At 46.6% G+C, this 23,869-nt stretch overlaps 1 protein-coding gene across 2 annotated transcripts in view; it reads right to left on the reverse strand.

The window, feature by feature from the left end:
• CLN6 (CLN6 transmembrane ER protein) overlaps nt 1–23,869 on the reverse strand; it is a 68,899-nt gene that overhangs the window by 11,594 nt on the left and 33,436 nt on the right. For both annotated transcript variants that reach the window (XM_075346075.1, XM_075346074.1), the window contains exons 3-4: nt 11,581–11,679; nt 8,756–8,944 (exon numbers count right to left, since the gene is read on the reverse strand). In XM_075346075.1, coding sequence (XP_075202190.1) covers nt 8,756–8,944; nt 11,581–11,679 — 288 coding nt within the window. The remainder of the gene's footprint in view (nt 1–8,755; nt 8,945–11,580; nt 11,680–23,869) is intronic.

Here is a 23,869-nt window from a genome sequence, read left to right on the forward strand (position 1 = left end):
GGTCATTGTCCTGTTGAAAAATAAATGGTCCAACTAAACGCAAACCGGATGGAAGAGCATGCCACTGCAAGATGCTGTGGTAGGCATGCTGGTTCAGTATGCCTTCAATTTTGAATAAATCCCCAACAGTGTCACCAGCAAAGAACCCCCACAGCATCACACCTCCTCCTCCATGCTTCACGATGGGAACCAGGCATGTAGAGTCCATCCACTCACTTTTTCTGCGTCGCACAAAGACACGGTGGTTGGATCCAAAGATCTCAAATTTGGACTCATCAGACCAAAGAAGGGAATTTTGTTTACTTACCGTAAATTCCTTTTCTTCTAGCTCCTATTGGGAGACCCAGACAATTGGGTGTATAGCTTCTGCCTCCAGAGGCCACACAAAGTATTACACTTAAAAGTGTAAACCCCTCCCCTCTGCCTATACACCCCCCCGTGCATCACGGGCTCCTCAGTTTTGGTGCAAAAGCAGGAAGGAGGAAACTTATAAATTGGTCTAAGGTAAATTCAATCCGAAGGATGTTCGGAGAACTGAAAACCATGAACCAAGAACAATTCAACATGAACAACATGTGTACACAAAAGAACAACAGCCCGAAGGGAACAGGGGCGGGTGCTGGGTCTCCCAATAGGAGCTAGAAGAAAAGAAATTTACGGTAAGTAAACAAAATTCCCTTCTTCTTTGTCGCTCCATTGGGAGACCCAGACAATTGGGACGTCCAAAAGCAGTCCCTGGGTGGGTAAAAGAATACCTCGGTAAAAGAGCCGTAAAACGGCCCCTTCCTACAGGTGGGCAACCGCCGCCTGAAGGACTCACCTACCTAGGCTGGCATCTGCCGAAGCGTAGGTATGCACCTGATAGTGTTTCGTGAAAGTGTGCAGACTCGACCAGGTAGCCGCCTGACACACCTGCTGAGCCGTAGCCTGGTGCCGCAATGCCCAGGACGCACCCACGGCTCTGGTAGAATGGGCTTTCAGCCCTGAAGGAACCGGAAGCCCAGAAGAACGGTAGGCTTCAAGAATTGGTTCCTTGATCCACCGAGCCAAGGTTGACTTGGAAGCCTGCGACCCTTTACGCTGGCCAGCGACAAGGACAAAGAGCGCATCCGAGCGGCGCAGGGGCGCCGTACGAGAAATGTAGAGTCTGAGTGCTCTCACAAGATCTAACAAGTGCAAATCCTTTTCACATTGGTGAACTGGATGAGGGCAAAAAGAAGGTAAGGAGATATCCTGATTGAGATGAAAAGGGGATACCACCTTAGGGAGAAATTCCGGAACCGGACGCAGAACCACCTTGTCCTGGTGAAACACCAGGAAGGGGGCTTTGCATGACAGTGCAGCTAGCTCAGACACTCTCCGAAGTGATGTGACTGCCACTAGGAAGACCACCTTCTGCGAAAGGCGTGAAAGAGAAATATCCCTCATTGGCTCGAATGGTGGTTTCTGAAGAGCAGTTAGCACCCTGTTCAGATCCCAGGGTTCTAGCGGACGCTTGTAAGGAGGGACTATGTGGCAAACCCCCTGCAGGAACGTGCGTACCTGCGGAAGCCTGGCTAGACGCTTTTGAAAAAACACAGAGAGCGCCGAGACTTGTCCCTTAAGAGAGCCGAGAGACAAACCCTTTTCCATTCCGGATTGAAGGAAGGACAGAAAAGTGGGCAAGGCAAATGGCCAGGGAGTAAAACCCTGATCAGAGCACCAGGATAAGAAGATCCTCCACGTCCTGTGGTAGATCTTGGCGGACGTTGGTTTCCTGGCCTGTCTCATAGTGGCAATGACCTCTTGAGATAACCCTGAAGACACTAGGATCCAGGACTCAATGGCCACACAGTCAGGTTGAGGGCCGGAGAATTCAGATGGAAAAATGGCCCTTGAGACAGCAAGTCTGGGTCGGTCTGGTAGTGCCCACGGTTGACCCACCGTGAGATGCCACAGATCCGGGTACCACGACCTCCTCGGCCAGTCTGGGGCGATGAGGATGGCGCGGCGGCAGTCGGACCTGATCTTGCGTAACACTCTGGGCAGCAGTGCCAGAGGAGGAAATACATAAGGCAGTCGAAACTGCGACCAATCCTGAACTAATGCGTCTGCCGCCAGAGCTCTGTGATCTTGAGACCGTGCCATGAATGCCGGGACTTTGTTGTTGTGCCGGGACGCCATTAGGTCGACATCCGGCTTCCCCCAGCGGCAACAGATCTCTTGAAACACGTCCGGGTGAAGAGACCATTCCCCTGCGTCCATGCCCTGGCGACTGAGAAAGTCTGCTTCCCAGTTTTCTACGCCCGGGATGTGAACTGCGGAGATGGTGGAGGCTGTGGCTTCCACCCACAGCAGAATCCGCCGAACTTCCTGGAAGGCTTGCCGACTGCGTGTGCCGCCTTGGTGGTTGATGTATGCCACCGCCGTGGCGTTGTCAGACTGAATTCGGATCTGCCTGCCTTCCAGCCACGGCTGGAACGCCTTTAGGGCTAGATACACTGCCCTTATCTCCAGAACATTGATCTGAAGGGAGGACTCTGGCTGAGTCCAGGTACCCTGATCCCTGTGGTGGAGGAAGACCGCTCCCCACCCTGACAGACTCGCGTCCGTCGTGACCACAGCCCAGGATGGGGGCAGGAAGGATTTCCCCTTCGACAAAGAAGTGGGAAGAAGCCACCACTGAAGGGAGGCCTTGGCTGCCCGAGAAAGGGAGACGTTCCTGTCGAGGGACGTCGACTTCCTGTCCCATTTGCGGAGAATGTCCCATTGAAGTGGACGCAGATGAAACTGCGCAAATGGAACTGCCTCCATTGCTGCCACCATCTTCCCTAGGAAGTGCATGAGGCGCCTCAAGGGGTGCGACTGGGCTCGAAGGAGAGATTGCACCCCTGTCTGTAGTGAACGCTGTTTGTCCAGCGGAAGTTTCACTATCGCTGAGAGAGTATGAAACTCCATCCCGAGATATGTCAGCGACTGGGTCGGTGTCAATTTTGACTTTGGGAAATTGATGATCCACCCGAATCTCTGGAGAGTCTCCAGAGCAATGTTCAGGCTGTGTTGGCATGCCACCCGAGAGGGGGCCTTGACAAGAAGATCGTCTAAGTAAGGGATCACCGAGTGTCCCTGAGAGTGTAGGACTGCTACCACTGTTGCCATGACCTTGGTGAAGACCCGTGGGGCTGTCGCCAGGCCAAAAGGCAGTGCCACGAACTGAAGGTGTTCGTCCCCGATGGCGAAACGCAGGAAGCGCTGATGCTCTGGTGCAATCGGCACGTGGAGATAAGCATCCCTGATGTCGATTGATGCTAGGAAGTCTCCTTGGGACATCGAGGCGATGACGGAGCGGAGAGATTCCAGCCGGAACCGCCTGGTTTTCACGTGTCTGTTGAGCAGTTTGAGGTCCAGAACGGGATGGAAAGATCCGTCCTTTTTTGGCACCACAAACAAGTTGGAGTAAAAACCGTGACCCCATTCTTGAAGGGGAACAGGGATCACCACTCCTTCTGCCTTCAGAGTGCTCACCGCCTGAAGAAGAGCATCGGCTCGCTCGGGGGGCGGAGATATTCTGAAGAAACGAGTCGGAGGACGAGAGCTGAACTCTATCCTGTAACCGTGAGACACAATGTCTCTCACCCATCGGTCTTGGACATGTGGCAACCAGGCGTCGCAAAAGCGGGAGAGCCTGCCACCGACCGAGGATGCGGTTTGGGGAGGCCGAAAGACATGAGGAGGCCGCTTTGGGAGCGGTTCCTCCGGCGGTCTTTTTAGGACGTGACTTAGACCGCCATGAATCAGAGTTCCTCTGACCCTTCTGTGGCCTGTTGGACGAGGAGAATTGAGACCTGGCTGAGGGCCGAAAGGACCGAAACCTCGATTGTACCTTCCGTTGTTGAGGTCTGTTTGGTTTGGACTGGGGTAAGGACGAGTCCTTTCCCTTGGATTGTTTAATAATTTCATCCAATTGCTCGCCAAACAGGCGGTCGCCAGAAAATGGCAAACCGGTTAAGAACTTTTTGGAAGCAGAGTCTGCCTTCCATTCACGTAGCCACATGGCCCTGCGGACTGCCACTGAATTGGCGGATGCTACCGCCGTACGGCTCGCAGAGTCCAGGACAGCATTCATGGTGTAGGACGCAAAAGCAGACGCCTGAGAGGTTAAAGACACAACCTGCGGAGTAGAGGCACGTGTGACTGCATTAATCTCAGACTGACAAGCTGAGATAGCTTGGAGTGCCCATACGGCTGCGAATGCCGGAGCAAAAGACGCGCCTATAGCTTCATAGATGGATTTCATCAGGAGCTCTATCTGCCTGTCAGTGGCATCCTTGAGTGATGAACCATCTGCCACTGCAACTATGGATCTAGCCGCCAGTCTAGAGACTGGAGGATCCACCTTGGGACACTGAGCCCAACCCTTGACTACGTCAGGGGGGAAGGGATAACGTGTGTCATTAAGGCGCTTAGTAAAGCGCTTATCCGGAAAAGCTCGGTGTTTCTGGACTGTATCTCTGAAGTTGGAGTGATCAAGAAACGCACTCCGTGTACGTTTGGGAAACCTAAATTGGAATTTCTCCTGCTGAGAAGCTGACTCCTCAATCGGAGGAGTTGGAGGAGAAAGTTCTAATACCTGATTGATATATAAGGTCGTTTACTATGGCGTCCCCTTCAGGTGTATCAAGGTTGAGAGCGGCGTCAGGATCAGAGCCCTGATCTGCCACCTCCGCTTCATCCTCCAGAGAGTCCTCATGCTGAGACCCTGAGCAGTGTGATGAAGTCGAGGGAAGCTCCCAGCGAGCCCGCTTAGCCGGTCTGGGACTGCGGTCCGTGTCGGAGTCCTCACCGTGGGACCTATGAGTCGCCCCAGGAGCACTTTGCTGCGCCGACCGAGGGGGGTCTGAGAGCAATGATTCAACAGTGCCCGGGGCCTGTGTTACCGGTCTGGACTGCAAAGCTTCTAGTATCTTAGCAGACCATCTATCCATAGACTCAGAAAGTTTGTCAGCGAATACTGCAAACTCTGTCCCTGTCACCTGGACAGTGGCAGCAGGTGGTTCCACCTGGGCCGAGGGTCCCACCAGTGGCTGAGGCTCCGGCTGAGTGAGTGTCACAGGGGCCAAGCATTGCACACAATGAGGGTAGGTGGAACCTGCAGGTAGCATAGCCGCACATGAGGTACAGGTTGCAAAATAAGCCTGTGCCTTGGCACCCTTGCTTTTTGCGGACGACATGCTGTTGTCTCCCCTTAGAGCAATCAGTGAGGGTATATAGCCAAAAGCAAATAGTGCGGCCGTACAGAGTAAATGTATACAATATAAGCATATAAATATACACTTCGGCACCCAGGGGGGCCAGCACCTAGTAACAGGTGCGGCTTACCGACCGCCCTCAGCGGTTGTGTGACCACCAGATTCCCTGCCTGGGCCTCCCAGAGCTGTGGAGCTCGGTGTTGTCTCCCCTCTGAAGTTCTCCAGCGTCAGAAGTGCTGATAGGAATGGCTGCCAGCGTTCTGAGAGGAGGAGGGAGCCGTGGGCGTGCCTCAGAAAGTGCGGGAATCTGGTGCCCCGCAGTGCTCAGTGAGGGGGGGAGGAGGATACCTCAGTATGCTCCAGCCCTCACCGCTGACATGCAGTCTAGCGTCCCGCCCTCACCCCTGACTGGCAGGCCCGGGGGCGGGAGTTTGCGGTACTAGGCCGCAAAAGCCGGGGACTAAATTTATTAGCGCGGCCGGCAAACAAGCGCGGTCGGCGCGGTAGTCCCGGCGACGCAAAACACCCGGCAGGTGCTGCAGCGTCCGTTACACAGGCGCTCTATGCGCCGTCCCCAAGGGGACACAGAGTACCTCAGAGGAGCAGGGCCTGTCCCTGACGATACCGGGTCTCCTGTCCAGCAGATTCCCCCAGGGGCTGCGGAGGGAGCACGGTCCCAGTGCATGGTGACCGGTTAGGATCCCACTTCACCCAGAGCCCCTAAGGGATGGGGAAGGAAAACAGCATGTGGCTCCAGCCTTTGTACCCGCAATGGGTACCTCAACCTTAACAGCACCGCCGACCAGAGTGGGGTGAGAAGGGAGCATGCCGGGGGCCCTGTTATGGGCCCTCTTTTCTTCCATCCGATATAGTCAGCAGCTGCTGCTGACTAAATTGTGGAGCTTGCGTGCATGTGTGCCTCCTTCAACACAAAGCATAAAAACTGAGGAGCCCGTGATGCACAGGGGGGTGTATAGGCAGAGGGGAGGGGTTTACACTTTTAAGTGTAATACTTTGTGTGGCCTCCGGAGGCAGAAGCTATACACCCAATTGTCTGGGTCTCCCAATGGAGCGACAAAGAAGCACAGATTTCCACTGGTCTAATGTCCATTTTACCTTGAAGGCCTGCTGCACAAAGTCTCCTCTTAACAGTTGTTCTAGAGATGTGTCTGCTTGTAGAACTCTGTGTGGCATTGACCTGGTCTCTAATCTGAGCTGCTGTTAACCTGAGATTTCTGAGGCTAGTGACTCGGATAAACTTATACTCCGCCGCAGAGGTGAGTCTTGGTCTTCCTTTCCTGGGGCTGTCCTCATGTTTGCCAGTTTCTTTGTAGCGTTTGATGGTTTTTGCCACTGCACTTAGACACTTTCAAAGTTTTCCCAGTTTTTCGGACTGACTGACCTTCATTTCTTAAAGTAAAGATGGCCACTCATTTTTCTTGCCTTAATACAAATTCTAACAGTCTATTCAGTAGGACTATCAGCTGTGTGTTCACCAAACTTCTTCACAACACAACTAATGGTCCCAACCCCATTCATAAGGCAAGAAATCCCACTTATTAAACCTGACAGAGCACACTTGTGAAATGAAAACCATTTACGGTGACTACCTCTTGAAGCTCATCAAGACAATGCCAAGAGTGTGCAAAGCAGTAATCAAAGCAAACGGTGGCTAGTTTGAAGAACCTAGAATATAAGACATACTTTCAGTTGTTTCACACTTTTTTGTTAAGCATTTCATTCCACATGTGTTAATTCATAGCTTTGATGCCTTCAATGTGAATCTTCAATTTTCAGTCATGAAAATAAAGAAAAAAAGTCTTTGAATGAGAAGGTGTGTCCAAACTTTTGTTCTGTACTAAAATATATATATATATATATATATATATATATATATATATATATATATATATATATATATATATATATATATATATATATACACACATATATATACACAGTGCCTACAAGTAGTATTCAACCCCCTGCAGATTTAGCAGGTTTGATAAGATGCAAATAAGTTAGAGCCTGCAAACTTCAAACAAGAGCAGGATTTATTAACAGATGCACAAATCTTACAAAACAACCAAAAAGTTATGTTGCTCAGTTAAATTTTAATAAATTTTCAACATAAAAGTGTGGGTCAATTATTATTCAACCCCTAGGTTTAATATTTTGTGGAATAGCCCTTGTTTGCAATTACAGCTAATAATCGTCTTTTATAAGACCTGATCAGGCCGGCACAGGTCTCTGGAGTTATCTTGGCCCACTCCTCCATGCAGATCTTCTCCAAGTTATCTAGGTTCTTTGGGTGTCTCATGTGGACTTTAATCTTGAGCTCCTTCCACAAATTTTCAATTGGGTTAAGGTCAGGAGACTGACTAGGCCACTGCAACACCTTGATTTTTTCCCTCTTGAACCAGGCCTTGGTTTTCTTGGCTGTGTGCTTTGGGTCGTTGTCTTGTTGGAAGATGAAATAACGACCCATCTTAAGATCCTTGATGGAGGAGCGGAGGTTCTTGGCCAGAATCTCCAGGTAGGCCGTGCTATCCATCTTCCCATGGATGCGGAACAGATGGCCAGGCCCCTTGGCTGAGAAACAGCCCCACATCATGATGCTGCCACCACCATGCTTGACTGTAGGGATGGTATTCTTGGGGTCGTATGCAGTGCCATCCAGTCTCCAAACGTCACGTGTGTGGTTGGCACCAAAGATCTCGATCTTGGTCTCATCAGACCAGAGAACCTTGAACCAGTCTGTCTCAGAGTCCTACAAGTGATCATGAGCAAACTGTAGACGAGCCTTGACATAATGCTTTGAAAGTAAAGGTACCTTACGGGCTCGTCTGGAACGGAGACCATTGCGGTGGAGTACGTTACTTATGGTATTGACTGAAACCAATGTCCCCACTGCCATGAGATCTTCCCGGAGCGCCTTCCTTGTTGTTCCTTCCTTGGGTTAGCCTTGACTCTTCGGACAAGCCTGGCCTTGGCACGGGAGGAAACTTTCAAAGGCTGTCCAGGCCGTGGAAGGCTAACAGTAGTTCCATAAGCCTTCCACTTCCGGATGATGCTCCCAACAGTGGAGACAGGTAGGCCCAACTCCTTGGAAAGGGTTTTGTACCCCTTGCCAGCCTTGTGACCCTCCACGATCTTGTCTCTGATGGCCTTGGAATGCTCCTTTGTCTTTCCCATGTTGACCAAGTATGAGTGCTGTTCACAAGTTTGGGGAGGGTCTTAATTAGTCAGAAAAGGCTGGAAAAAGAGATAATTAATCCAAACATGTGAAGCTCATTGTTCTTTGTGACTGAAATACTTCTTAATACTTTAGGGGAAGCAAACAGAATTCTTGTGGTTTGAAGGGTTGAATAATAAATGACCCTCTGAATAAACTTTTCACAATTTAAAAAAAACAAAAAGAAAAAAACAACATTCTTTTTTGCTGCAGTGCATTTCACACTTCCAGGCTGATCTACAGTATATATATTGCAGAACCCTATTCCCAGTGTACCCCTTTGCTTTCTCACCAAGGTGGTGGGCTGTAGATTTTGCATTATTGGATTGTCCCGCACAGACAGATGAAGCTGGTATCCGCTGAAGATCAACCTATGATTGACTGAATCTCCCACCAGGTGAATACTGGCCCCCATTACAAAGGTCATAATGCTGATGTAGATCACAGAGTTAGGGAGGGTCTTTGGAGACCTTTCTATCAACTGCAAAAGACAGAAGAAAAGTTGATAGATTAGAATTTTTAGAAACACAAAAGTTAAATAGCATATATTTAATCTTATCTACAATTGAACACCCCAGAAATTTACACGGCCTCTCAAGCTGCATAAGAAGTCATACAAGACAAGGTATAAAACTCCTGATCTACTGAATACAAGTAATCATAAAATACTCCTATGATGGTGATTTGCTATTAAAGGCTTTAAGGGATTGTCCACCTAGAAATCATGTACAGTTTGCAAGCCAGCAACCAAAAGGTTATGTGATATTCTCTTGAGTAAAAAAAAAAAAAGTAGAATCTGGACAGAACGCATTGCACAGTGTCAGGATTCAGAAATCTGCAGTCATGTACAATAACTGCAGAAAATCATCTGTAGCCTGGAAAAACTTAACTCACATGCACATCAGACGTTACATTTTACAAATATTACCATGTAATGTACAAATTATTGTGAACAGTTTTTTGTTTAGCTGCTGTAAAAAAATTAATTACACAAAGAAGTGACCCTCTATAAAAAGGGGTGGGGAACCTCCGGCCCACCAGCCATGTTCAGTGTTTCTTATGTGATTTATGTACAGCAGAGTCTAAAGCGGGCTTTACACACAGCGACATCGCTAGCGATGTCGCTGGTGAAAGCACCCGCCCCCCTCGGTTGTGAGTCACGGGCAAATTGCTGCCTGTGGCGCACAACATCGCTTACACCAGTCACACATACTTACCTACCTAGCGACATCGCTGTGGCCGGCGAACCGCCTCCTTTCTAAGGGGGCAGTTCAAAGCGGCCGTCCAAAAGAAGCGGAAGGGCGGAGATAAGCGGGCCGAACATCCTGCCCACCTCCTTCATTTCAGATTGCCGGCGGCCGCAGGTACGGTGATGTTCCTCGTTCCTGTGGTGTCAAACATACCGATGTGTGCTGCCGCAGGAACGACGAACAGCCTGTGTCCTCCAACAGCAACGATATTCGGGAAAGGAACTACGTGTCAACGATCAACGATTAGGCAAGTAATTTTGATCGTTAACGGTCGTTCCTGCGTTTCACACGCAACGATGACGCTAACGAGGTCGGATGTGTGTCACGAATTCCGTGACCCCAATGACATCTCGTTAGCAAGGTCGTTGCGTGTAAAGCGGGCTTTAGTGTTTCCTATGCTATGTATGCAGTAGTCTGTATCCTATGTTATCTGTATGCAGCAGTCTCATTTTATCCTATGTCATGTGTACAGCAGTCTCAGTGTGTCTTATTTAATGTATATACAGCAGCCTCAGTGTCTCCTATGCAATGTATATACAGCAATCTCAATGTCGCCAATGTGATTTATGTACAGCAGTATTGGCATCTCCTATGTGATGTATACAGCAGCCTGAGGGTCCCACATGTGATGTATGGACATCAGTCAGTGTGAACAGCAGTCTCAGTGTATCTAATGTGATGTATGCAGCAGATTCAGCATCATCTATGTGCTGTATTTATAGCATTCTCGGTGTCTCCTATGTGAGTATATATATTATATATATATATATATATTAGTGATCCCATGGTCTAATGGTCTACTATTTGATGTATACAACAGTTTTGCTGTCTTCTGTGTAATGCATGTAAAGCAGTCTCAGTGTCTCCTGCATGACATACATACAGCAGTCTCATTACCTCATATATGATGTATATAGCAGAGTTCGTGTAGCCTATGTGATTTATATACAGCAGTCTAATAGCCTGTGATGTATACAGCAGACCACACACTGCTTTAGTTGTTTAAATGTGAGAAGTGATACATTTCCCACTTTGATAAGCTAGACATTGAAATATGCATTTGTGTTAGAGACAACATACTGCTGCAATGAGTAATTTTGTAAACATACTGCAAAAAGACCGACATAAACCTAGAAAAGCTGCTGCAATTAGCAATATCAATACCACACGCCTCACCAAAAAGAGAATAATGTAAAAACAATTGCCCCCCCAAATATATTAGAATTCTATTTGCTTTTTAGGGTACGTGCCCACGATCAGGACCCCCTGCATCCTGGACGTGGTGGGCCTTGACCTGCAGGGCCAAGTGTCTACTCCGCAGAGGACAGCAGCTGCCCATGCCCACGATTCAGGCTTGGGCAGCTGTTGTCTGTCTTAGGATTTCCCTGCTGAAACATGCTGCGTCCAAATCGCTGTGATCCACGATAGTGGGCACATACCCTTGTGGCTCTGGGAAGAAGGGGATTAAAAATTTAAAATTCAAGAACGGAAATTGGCCCCGTCATGAAGGGGATACATTTCTATATGGCCACTAAAGAAGAAAAAAAAATATGCTCCCCATCTCTGCTTTATAAGGATTATTTTAGGGACTTTCAGAAATTGCAACTTCCCAAAAACATTTTTTTTTTAAATATCATTGCAATGCAATAACAGAATGTCAGAATTAGACACTGCAAAAATAGACGCTTATAATCTAATCTGATGATCACCAAATTGCCAGCAGCTCTTTGCTTCATTTAGTATATACATAATATACAGATTTAGATCACAATTTCTATTTCAAGTATTTCTATGGCAGTAAGGATGAAGTATCTCTCGGACGGTCCCCAGTTCCCTCGAGCCCTGAGTACTATTAATCCCATTTCACCTTCAGCAGTAACAGCGGAGTTATAATGTTATAAGCCATATGGAAGTAGTCGCCGGCACTGGGTTTATTCAATGGGAACCAATCCAAGGGAAGGATAATCTGCAGAGAGAACAGAAAACATGACTTCACTAATAAATCACTTGAGCTCTGGTTGCAAAAAAAAAAAAAGGATACATCTGGAGCATAGTGAGGCATTGTACATTCAGTCTAATATGTGGAACTGCAGACATTTCCTATCATTTGTTAACACCAAGCTGAAAATGCATAAAAAAAAAAACAACAACAAAAACACAAAAAACGAACAAGTAACATGTTACCAAGTGTTAAAAAAAGCAACAAAAAGAGGAATAAATACCATTACTTACAGCAAAGATGGGGCTGCAGTTGTACAATGCCCAGGCCAAAAATGACTACTCTGGCAGGCTACAGCTAAACGCCACACACACACTTCCAACTTTTTATATTATATATGGTGTAGGGACCTACAAGCATGAGGTTCCCGTGATGAGGGTTGTAGGCTTCAGTTTTATGGCCATAATACCAACTAAAAACCTTTTTTTTTTGTACAGGATACAGCCAGATCCCTTTCTGCTAGGCCTTGCATATTAGAGTTCTGTCCCCGTATGGTGCACAGATGGGGTACAGTTTGGCAGTCCGCCTGATCTAATAGTATGGGCGTCACCTAATAGGCTGCAGGCTTGTGACTGTGCATCTCCATGTGTGAACAGCGCTCTATGCAAGCCATCAGTGTGCAGTTTTACCATCCAGTAATCGCCTCCTCCAATTTTTTTTTTTTTGGAAGTGTGTGTACTTTGCTCCTCCTGAACCTGTGATGCCTCCACTTAGTGGGGGCTTAGCTGTATCTTGCTAGTAGTAGTTTTTGGCCTGGACTTTGTACAACTGCAGCCCCAAGTCTTAAAAAAAGAGCAAATCAAGACATAAAATGTTACACTAAATTATAAGGAATATATCAATAGTAAATAAATATTGAGAGGATAAGGCCCTGTGCGCACTTGCCGGTTTTTGCCGCGGATTTCCTGCAGTTTTGCTGCATGTTATGTTCATAACATCTCTTCAGTGATTCACCAGCAAAACCTATGGGGAAAAAAAATGCTGTGCGCACTATGCAGATTTTGACAGCTGCATGTTTTGCTGCGGGATTCCCGCAGCAAAAACAATTGCATGTCACTTCTTTTCCGCACGTCGCTGCGAGATTTCACTCCATTGACTGCAATGTAATCGTGAAATCCCGCAGGGAATAACGAAGGCAGCGAATTCTGTGTGGTTCACTGCGTTTTCCTGCGTTATTCCCTCCGGTATTTCGCGGTTTACCTGCGGTAATGTTCATCGCTGCCTGCGGTTTGCAGGGAAGTGATGTCATTATGACAGGAAGAGGAAGCGGAGCAGAGAGTAAACACACACATCACAGACATAGATTACACACACAGATCACATACACACAGACATATAGAATACACATAGAAAGCAAACAGACATATAGAGGAAAAAGAAAAAAAAAAAAAACACGTGGGCTCCGCCGTATTTTTACCTTTCAGCCGAGGTAAGCACACAGCGGCGGCCCGGTATTCTCAGGCTGGGGAGGGCGAGGGCCAGGGTTAATGCCCCCCTCGCTCCCGCAGCCGAGAATATCAGCCCACAGCTGCCCCGGGACTGTCGCATCCATTATGCGACAGTACCGGAGTGTCCCAGGCTCTTCCAGATGCCGTGATGCGGTGGCAATCCAGGTAATAACGAGTTAAATGGCAGCGGATCGCTGCCATTTAAGTCCAGGCTTGGTCATGGCAGCGTCTATGAGACAGCTGACATGATCAACTCGTAAGTAAAGTGAATAAGCACACACCGAAAAATCCTTTATTTTAAATAAAACACAAAAAGCCCCTGGTTCACCCCTGTATTAACCCCCCCGAAACACACAGCTCTGGCGTAATCCACGTCCTCCGATGCTGGCATCCAGACGCGACTGACACTGCTGAATGCAGCCTCGCAACGAGCCTGCAGAGGTAACCACAGGGCATTTCCCACGGCCGGTAATGTGAACACACTACCGCCGGGACAAATGCAGCGTGTGCTCACAGGGACTCCATCTATCCTTCTATCTATTCTTCTGTCTATTTATCTGTCTGCTATCTATCTCAGAAGGAAATTACTTTTTTTTTTTTCTTCTTCAATGTGCTTTATTGCATTGAATGCATTAAAGCACATGTACCAACCCGCATGCGGCAAAACCGCAGAGAACTGCGGCAAACCGCATGTGGGTTTTGGGTGCGGTTTGCCACGGTTTTTTACCGCGGGTGCGGTAATCTTTCAGACCCTGCAGAATTTTCTTAAGAACATTCCGTTTTCCAGTGCGCACAGGGCCTAAAAGTGATCTTTAGATAGTAAGCGTTAAATTACAGATATTGTGCAAAGTCTGTATGAGGACAATATCTAAGGATAAGTCAGACCAACAGAAAAAGTGCACCAATACATAATTCGGTTGCCAACATAGTCTCTCTTTAGCATGGTGGACAGATATTTCTTCTAGGACAACAAATGGGGGTCCTTTATCGTGAAGTGATTGTCAGTACTGACCACAATGATCCCCAAAATCAACAGTGGAGCTCAAGGTGTCTTGAATCTCTAATTTTGAACAGAAGGTGCAGCATGAGGGACACAGGTAATGCTCCTAATCAGCCCTCTCAGTATTAATAAGGTTCAAAGGCAGAAAACAGGTAGGTAGCTGGCTGCCATCCATTGGAGGACTCTTTTAAAGGGAATGTGTCATCTGAAAATTACCTCAAGTTTATTCAGGCTGTTGGGTTAAATGTACTATACTTATATTTTCCCCATCACCCATGATAGCACCACGAGAGAGAAGATCTGCCCATCAAGGACAGGGGACAGGAAACCTACAGAAAAGGTCGGAACTTCTCCCTCACATCAGTTGGTTTTCTGTCCTTGATGGGAAACCTATACACTTCGTGCCTGGTGCGGAATAAAGATAGAAGATCCTTGCCCGATCGCCTGGGGGGAGCGTTGAGTACACGTGCTGTGCCAGTGTGCAGGTCCTGGAAGCACTGTGTTGGTCTAAAAGGCCTTAACTGTTGTGCGCGGTGGAAGTGTTTGTGTGTTGCCAGCCACCACGTTGCCCAGGGCCTGCGCATGAGTAGGGATGCCGGAAGTGGTGCGCCCCGATGATGCATGGGGACATTCTAATCCCAAAAGTGATGATACACCTGCGGGACAGATCTGGAGGGGAAGGCCAATTGCAGAGAGGCACTGTCCTTGTTGGTCCCGCATTTAAATGCAGTTTAAGGGAGCAGCAGGAGCTGCATTAGTGTTTGTCCTGGTATTGGAAGAAATATCAGGATGAAGAGCAAGACTAGCCAGCAGAATAGCAAAAAGGTTTACCAGCTCACCTGCAGCCCGGACTGCTGTTCCTTGCGGGTGCCTGGGATCCACCGGTAGGTCCAACCGGTAAAGGCAGAAATGTGAGGAAAGGAGGAAAGGATCCGGCACCAATTTCTTCTTAGAATAAAACCATTCAAAATTTTATTAGATCATTAAAAATTTCTGTGGAGACCGAGGGGAAAGGGGGTAGCATACATGGGAACTTTACGCGTTTCGGACTCACATTAAAAACACAAAAAGTCCTTATTCATAAGTGGACCATGCTCACCGCAAGGCTCCTAAAATAGACTGAAATGAAGCAGTTAGGTAGCCTAGGGGAAGGGGGGGGGGGGGGGAAGAGGGAGAGAAACCTAATTGCATCAAGAAACAGGTGAGGATCACCATTCAAGTCAGAAAGCATAACATTTAAGGGCAAACCCCAGCTAAAACATACAATAGCCTCCAGGATATGGGGATGCTTGAGCGCAGTAGTCAGGGGGTACAGATGGTCCTGGTGGAGGGTGGCAGAAAATGCTCAATCTACCATAAAAAATGGTAATAAACATCATGCATATATATTATTATTAATATTATATATATATATTATATATATATATATATATATATATATATATATATATATATATATATATATATATATATATATATATAACACTATATAAAAACAGCAACAATAAAGCTGGTGACGGCTCATAGCTGGATATGCCGCTGTAAATGAACAGTAAAGTCCAATAAAGACTTACTATCAGCTGGTTAGGACAAAAATCATCAGTTATTTATATTACTAGCTGCATGTAAAAGCATTGAAAAATGTATCGAAAAACATAAAAGGCAGAGTTGTTTCACGTGGAATGCATAGGAACCAAAAAAAAAAAGTAATTTTTTTTATGATATTGTTAATGAACAAAAATTCGGCCAAAAATAAAAACGTAGGTCAGAGCGATAATTGAAACTGCTGGGATATCTGGAATTTAATCTCAAAATCCATTTAGCCTCCGCCAAAAGTAAGGCCTGAAACCAGTCTCCCCCTCGAGGTGGTTTAGGGACAGATTCAATGCCTGTTATGACCAAGGAAGAGAAAAGTCTGCTGCGTGGCGTTCCATGTAATGCCTAGTAAGGCCAGAGAGGGATCGTTTTTTAACGCATGTGACATAACTCAACGAAGTTCTGTCATGTGCCCCTGAGGGTATACGGACATGTTCGGAGATGCTAGTTCTGAGTGCTCATGAAGTACAGCCGACATAGGCCTTGCAGCACACTGTACATATAGCTACATAAACCACATGGGTGGAGGAGCAATTAATGAATGATTGGATGTTGAATTTTTCGCCATTCTTATCCAGTAAAATTTTGATGTTTTGCATGTATCTGCAAAGGCCACATCGGCTGGATCCGCACTTATAGGAGCCAAGGACGCTAAGCCAGGATTTGTATGTTTTCTTGGAGACATACATACTAGGTGCTACAGTATTACCTATAGTGTGGGCTCTTTTTTTTACATTCAGACAAATCGGAGCGGTCTCTCAGAAGGTCTGTTCTAGTTCTCCGGCCACAATAGCTGTAGCCCTATTTAAGGTATGCGTGGTGTAACCTCTTCTTGAGTCTTGTTTTAATATGGGCAGCCTCCTGCTGATAGCTGGTCTCAGAAGAACATAGGCGTTTAGCCCGCAAAAATTCGCCCACTGGGAGATTCTGAAGAGTGTGGGGCATGTGGCAGCTGTCCGCATGGAGGGATGTGTTTCCGCTAATCGGTTTTCTATAAAGAGCCGAGTGAATGGATCCAGAAGGAAGGTCTCCACACAACCAAACATCCAGAAAGGGGGCCAAGCTATCATGCAGACTCATTGTAAATTTCAAATTCAAAGGGTTATTATTGAAATACATGTTGATAGCTTCCATGGCCTCCTGGGGGGTAACAAACCGGCCTTTGTTGCATATTAATACCTTATCATTCACATATTTAATATGCAACAAAGGCCGGTTTTTCGATACATTTTGTCAATGCAGCTAGTAATATAAATAACTGATGATTTTTGTCCTAACCAGCTGATATTAAGTCTTTATTGGACTTTACTGTTCATTTACAGAGGCATATCCAGCTATGAGCCATCAGCAGCTTTATTGTTGCTGTTATACAGTTAGGTCCAGAAATATTTGGACAGTGACACAATTTTCGCGAGTTGGGCTCTGCATGCCACCACATTGGATTTGAAATGAAACCTCTACAACAGAATTCAAGTGCAGATTGTTACGTTTAATTTGAAGGTTTGAACAAAAATATCTGATAGAAATTGTAGGAATTGTACACATTTCTTTACAAACACTCCACATTTTAGGAGGTCAAAAGTAATTGGACAAATAAACCTAACCCAAACAAAATATTTTTATTTTCAATATTTTGTTGCAAATCCTTTGGAGGCAATCACTGCCTTAAGTCTGGAACCCATGGACATCACCAAACGCTGGGTTTCCTCCTTCTTAATGCTTTGCCAGGCCTTTACAGCCGCAGCCTTCAGGTCTTGCTTGTTTGTGGGTCTTTCCGTCTTAAGACTGGATTTGAGCAAGTGAAATGCATGCTCAATTGAGTTAAGATCTGGTGATTGACTTGGCCATTGCAGAATGTTCCACTTTTTTGCACTCATGAACTCCTGGGTAGCTTTGGCTGTATGCTTGGAGTCATTGTCCATCTGTACTATGAAGCGCCGTCCAATCAACTTTGCGGCATTTGGCTGAATCTGGGCTGAATGTATATCCCGGTACACTTCAGAATTCATCCGGCTACTCTTGTCTGCTGTTATGTCATCAATAAACACAAGTGACCCAGTGCCATTGAAAGCCATGCATGCCCATGCCATCACGTTGCCTCCACCATGTTTTACAGAGGATGTGGTGTGCCTTGGATCATGTGCCGTTCCCTTTCTTTTCCAAACTTTTTTCTTCCCATCATTCTGGTACAGGTTGATCTTTGTCTCATCTGTCCATAGAATACTTTTCCAGAACTGAGCTGGCTTCATGAGGTGTTTTTCAGCAAATTTAACTCTGGCCTGTCTATTTTTGGAATTGATGAATGGTTTGCATCTAGATGTGAACCCTTTGTATTTACTTTCATGGAGTCTTCTCTTTACTGTTGACTTAGAGACAGATACACCTACTTCACTGAGAGTGTTCTGGACTTCAGTTGATGTTGTGAACGGGTTCTTCTTCACCAAAGAAAGTATGCGGCGATCATCCACCACTGTTGTCATCCGTGGACGCCCAGGCCTTTTTGAGTTCCCAAGCTCACCAGTCAATTCCTTTTTTCTCAGAATGTACCCGACTGTTGATTTTGCTACTCCAAGCATGTCTGCTATCTCTCTGATGGATTTTTCTTTTTTTTTCAGCCTCAGGATGTTCTGCTTCACCTCAATTGAGAGTTCCTTAGACCGCATGTTGTCTGGTCACAGCAACAACTTCCAAATGCAAAACCACACACCTGTAATCAACCCCAGACCTTTTAACTACTTCATTGATTACAGGTTAACGAGGGAGACGCCTTCAGAGGTAATTGCAGCCCTTAGAGTCCCTTGTCCAATTACTTTTGGTCCCTTGAAAAAGAGGAGGCTATGCATTACAGAGCTATGATTCCTAAACCCTTTCTCCGATTTGGATGTGAAAACTCTCATATTGCAGCTGGGAGTGTGCACTTTCAGCCCATATTATATATATATATATATATATATAATTGTATTTCTGAACATGTTTTTGTAAACAGCTAAAACAACAAAACTTGTGTCACTGTCCAAATATTTCTGGACCTAACTGTAATATATATATATATATATATATATATATATATATATATATATATATATATATATATATATATATATATATATATATATTTATTGCGGGACAATCCAATAATGCAAAATCTACAGCCCACCACCTTGGTGAGAAAGCAAAGGGGTACACTGGGAATAGGGTTCTGATATATATATATATATATATATATATAATAGCCCCCAGGATATGGGGATGCTTGAGCGCAGTAGTCAGGGGGTACAGATGGTCCTGGTGGATGGTGGCAGGTAATGCTCAATCTACCATAAAAAAAATGGTAATAAACATCATGCATAAACTATATATATATATATATATATATATAGTTTATATATATAATGCGGGACAATCCAATAATGCAAAATCTACAGCCCACCACCTTGGTGAGAAAGCAAAGGGGTACACTGGGAATAGGGTTCTGATATATATATATATATATCAGAACCCTATTCCCAGTGTACCCCTTTGCTTTCTCACCAAGGTGGTGGGCTGTAGATTTTGCATTATTGGATTGTCCCGCATTATATATATAAACTATATATATATAAACTATATATATATATATATATATATATAGTTTATGCATGATGTTTATTACCATTTTTTTTATGGTAGATTGAGCATTACCTGCCACCATCCACCAGGACCATCTGTACCCCCTGACTACTGCGCTCAAGCATCCCCATATCCTGGGGGCTATTATATATGTTTTAGCTGGGGTTTGCCCTTAAATGTTATGCTTTCTGACTTGAATGGTGATCCTCACCTGTTTCTTGATGCAATTAGGTAGCCTAGGGGAAGAGGGTGGGGGGAGAAACCTAACTGCTTCATTTCAGTCTATTTTAGGAGCCTTGCGGTGAGCATGGGCCACTTATGAATAAGGACGTTTTGTGTTTTCAATGTGAGTCCGAAACGCGTAAAGTTCCCATGTATGCTACCCCCTTTCCCCTCGGTCTCCACAGAATTTTTTAATGATCTAATAAAATTTTGAATGGTTTTATTCTAAGAAGAAATTGGTGCCGGATCCTTTCCTCCTTTCCTCACATTACTAGCCAGCAGAGCCTTCAGAGGGCATGATACCGATTATTTAATCCCGCCTCCCAATTCCGGTACCCTTCATTGTGGCTGAATGATGAGTGAACTTAGAGAAAGTTCACCCTCATAATAGGTTGTGCTTCGGTTTGCTAGTCTGCTAGGAGAGGCCTAAGAAGTATGCAGTGAAGCTGAAGCATAAAGGCCATGTGCCCACGGGAGCTCATACCTGCGGATATATTCGCAGGTACGGCCGCATGTTTCCCGCAGCTGCCCGCCGGCATCTGCAGCTATTTTTAGTTGCGAGTTTCCAGCGGAATAGCTGCGGGAAACATGCGGACTTTCACGCAATTTACCTGCGGACGTCCCGGCCTCCATCTCGATAGTGGAGGGCCGGGATCTCCGCAAGTAAATCCGCATGAATAATTGACATGCAGTTAGGTGCGGTTGAGGGATTTCCGCAGGAGATTCCGCAGCCACACTTTCCGCAGCGTGGACACAGACACTCCCCATGTCCCATAGGGTAACATGGGGAGTGCCTGTACATGCTAGAACCTGCGGATTTATCTCGAAAATCCAGAAAAATCCCCAGGTTTTCCGCGGCAAACTCCGCAGCAAAAAGCTCCCGTGGGCACATATCCTAAGTGTGCCTTTTGTAGGGAAGAATTATCCCACTCATGGCAAAAAATTCTCTGCCGCACTTGTATTGAGAAGACACTATGCGAAGAGTCCCCTAACTTTGCTATGGAATTAAGATCAGTGATAAAGGGAGAAATCAAGAATTCCATTGAGTCTCTGATCCATGAAGATGGCGACAGGAGTAAAAAGGAGAAGAAATCAACAATTGTGTCATCTGAATCTGAAGATTCGAAGTCAGAAGGAAAGTATTTCCTTGGATTTCTCTTCATCTTCAGATGATGGGCGGGGGTGTCACCCGTGCTTCCCTCTGGAGGATACCAATCAGCTAGTCAAGGCAGTAAGGTCTACCTTGGGCATAAATTATATGAAGACCAACAGAGATAAGTGCAAGTCATCATGTCTGGGAGGGCCCAGAACAGGGGCAACCCCAAAAAACACCAAAAAGACATTGGTCCTTTCCGTTAATGAAAAAAATACAAAAGTCTCAAAAAAAAAAAAAAAAAAAAAAAAAAGATTATGCAGAAGACCGGACAAGAGGGGTTCACTACCTTCATCATTAAAGAGGAAATATCCTTTTTAGGTGCAGGAGTGTGCACTATGGGACAGGCCACAGAAAATAGATGTAGCAGTAGCAAAGTTGGCGAAAAAAAAATAAAATAAAAAAATTCCTTACCCTTTGAAGATCTGGGATGCATAAAGGTGATGTCACACATAGCGACGGAGCAGCGATCACAACTTATCAGGATCGCTGCTGCGTCGTTACATGGTCGCTGGTGAGCTGTCAAACAGGCAGATCTCACCAGCGACCAGTGACCAGCCCCCAGCCAGCAGCGACGCGTGGAAGCTTAACTAAGGTAAATATCGGGTAGCCAAGGAAAGCACTTCTCTTGGTTACCCGATATTTACCTTAGTTACTAGCGTCCGCCGCTCTCACGCTGCCAGTGCCGGCTCCCTGTTCCCTGCACTCCTAGCCAGAGTACACATCGGGTTAATTACCCGATGTGTACTCAAGCTACGTGTGCAGAGAGCAGGGACTGTCAGCGTGAGAGCGGCGGACGCTAGTAACTAAGGTAAATATCGGGTAACCAAGGAAAGGGCTTCTTGGTTACCTGATGTTTACCTTGGTTACAGCTTACCGCAGGCTGTCAGACACCGGCTCCTGCTCGCTTCAGTTCGTCGCTCTCTCGCTGTCACACACAGCGATGTGTGCTTCACAGCGGGAGAGCAACGTCCAAAAAATGAAGCAGGACATTCAGCAATGACCGGCGACCTCACAGCAGAGGCCAGGTCGCTGCTGGATGTCACACACAGCGACAGCGACGTCGCTGCTACGTCACAGATAATGGTGACTTAGTAGTGACGTCGCTGTCGTTATGTGTGACACCACCTTTAGGATCCCTTGGATAAGAAAGCAGATGGCTAAAGAATGCCTGAGAATCCTTGGAAAGAACGTAAAAAGACTAAATTACTTACGGTAATGGGATTTTCCAGAGTCCACGACAGCACCCACGAGAGAGGGATCCGCCCCCTTCAGGACAGGAAACCTACAGATAAAAAGGGGGCGGTCCCCCTCCCTCATCAGTTGGTTACAGAGAAAATGGAGAGGAACCGCCAAAAATTAGTATCAATACAAGACAAAAAGTAGAACCATCAAACCCAAAGGGTGAAGAAACAAAAAGGGTAGGGGTGTAAAGGGTGCTGTCGTGGACTCTGGAAAATCCCATTACCGTAAGTAATTTAGTCTTTTCCTTTCGCCACGACAGCACCCACGAGAGACTTAGAGAGATAACACGCTTAGGGAGGGACCATCCTCTGAAGAACCGATCTCCCAAACGAAAGGTCAGATGAGGAAGAAAGGTCCAACCGGTAGTGCTTGTAAAAGGTAGAAGGAGAGGACCAGGTCGCAGCCTTACAAATACTGTCAATGGAGATATTCGCCATGGCAGCCCAAGATGAAGCCATCGCCCTGGTAGAGTGAGCCTGTACAGGAGACGGAAGGGGCTCCTGCTTCGAGTCATATGCAACAGAAATAGCATCCCGCATCCATCGGGCCAAGGATTGTTTTGTCACCTGATGACCACGTCTGGAACCCTGAAAGGCAATAAAACAAAGCCCTATCCTGTCTCCAAGGGGCTGTCCTAGAAATATATGTGAGAATAACGTCCTTGACGTCTAGTGTATGAAACCTGCATTCCTCCGGTGTGGAAGGGTCAGGAAAGAAGGAAGGATGAATGATTTCCGCATTACGGTGAAACTGTGAGGCTACTTTCGGCAAATAGGCCGGGTCAGTTCTAAGAACAATATGATCTGGGAAGACCCTAAGGAAAGGAGGATCTACGGAAAGAGCCTGAAGATCACTAACACGCCGAGCCGAAGTGAGTGCAACTAAGAGGCAAGTTTTAAAAGAGAGCAATTTGTCAGAAGCCGATGTGAGTGGTTCAAAGGGTGGACAGGTAAGGGAATCCAGAACCAGAGTGAGATCCCAGGGTGGTGTACATGGGAGACGAATTGGCTGACCCCGGTCACAGGCCTTGATGAAACGCATGACCCATTTATCCCCCGCTATATTAGAATTATAAAGGGCGCCTAGAGCTGACACATGACCTTTAAGGGTACTGACTGACAGACCCAGATCTCGCCCAGACTGGAGAAATTCCAGAATAGAAGAAATCGGGACCACCGAAGGTGCGGCATCAGGGAAGGAGACAAGGAACCGGTGCCATACCCGACCATACTGACGGGTAGTTACCGGTTTCCGACTCTGCAGCAAGGTATCCACCAGGCGACCGGAAAACCCCCGTGAGTCTAGTAACGCCCTTTCAAATTCCATGCCGTCAAGTGGAGTCCCTTGACGCGTGGATGCCGGAAAGGACCCTGTGATAGGAGATCCGGTCGGGATGGGAGAACGCAGGGGTCTGTCACTGACATCTGTCTCAGGAGGGAGAACCAGGGACGTCTGGGCCAGAAGGGAGCTATAAGGATAATGCGAGCCTGATCTTCCCTGATTTTCCGAATGACTGTTGGTAGAAGAATTATGGGAGGAAAGGCATAAGCAAGACTGTACCGCCAGGGAACCTGAAGGGCATCTAACACTGTCGGCTGATCTGCCCTGCTCAGGGATCCAAACAGTTTCAACTGCCTGTTGGCTCTGGTAGCAAACAAATCTATAACCGGGAGGCCCCAGTACTGTATGATTTGAGCAAACACTTCCTGATGTAAGACCCATTCTCCCTGATAGAGAGTGTGCCGGCTGAGAAAATCCGCCCTGACATTGTCCACCCCTCGGATGTGCACTGCAGAGAGGGATAACAGATGAGTCTCGGCAAGTTCCAACAGTTGAACCGCCGTGGACATGAGGGAAGACGATCTCGTTCCCCCTTGGTGGTTG

Source organism: Anomaloglossus baeobatrachus, chromosome 4 (genome assembly GCF_048569485.1).
Source record: "Anomaloglossus baeobatrachus isolate aAnoBae1 chromosome 4, aAnoBae1.hap1, whole genome shotgun sequence".
Lineage (NCBI taxonomy): Eukaryota > Metazoa > Chordata > Amphibia > Anura > Aromobatidae > Anomaloglossus > Anomaloglossus baeobatrachus.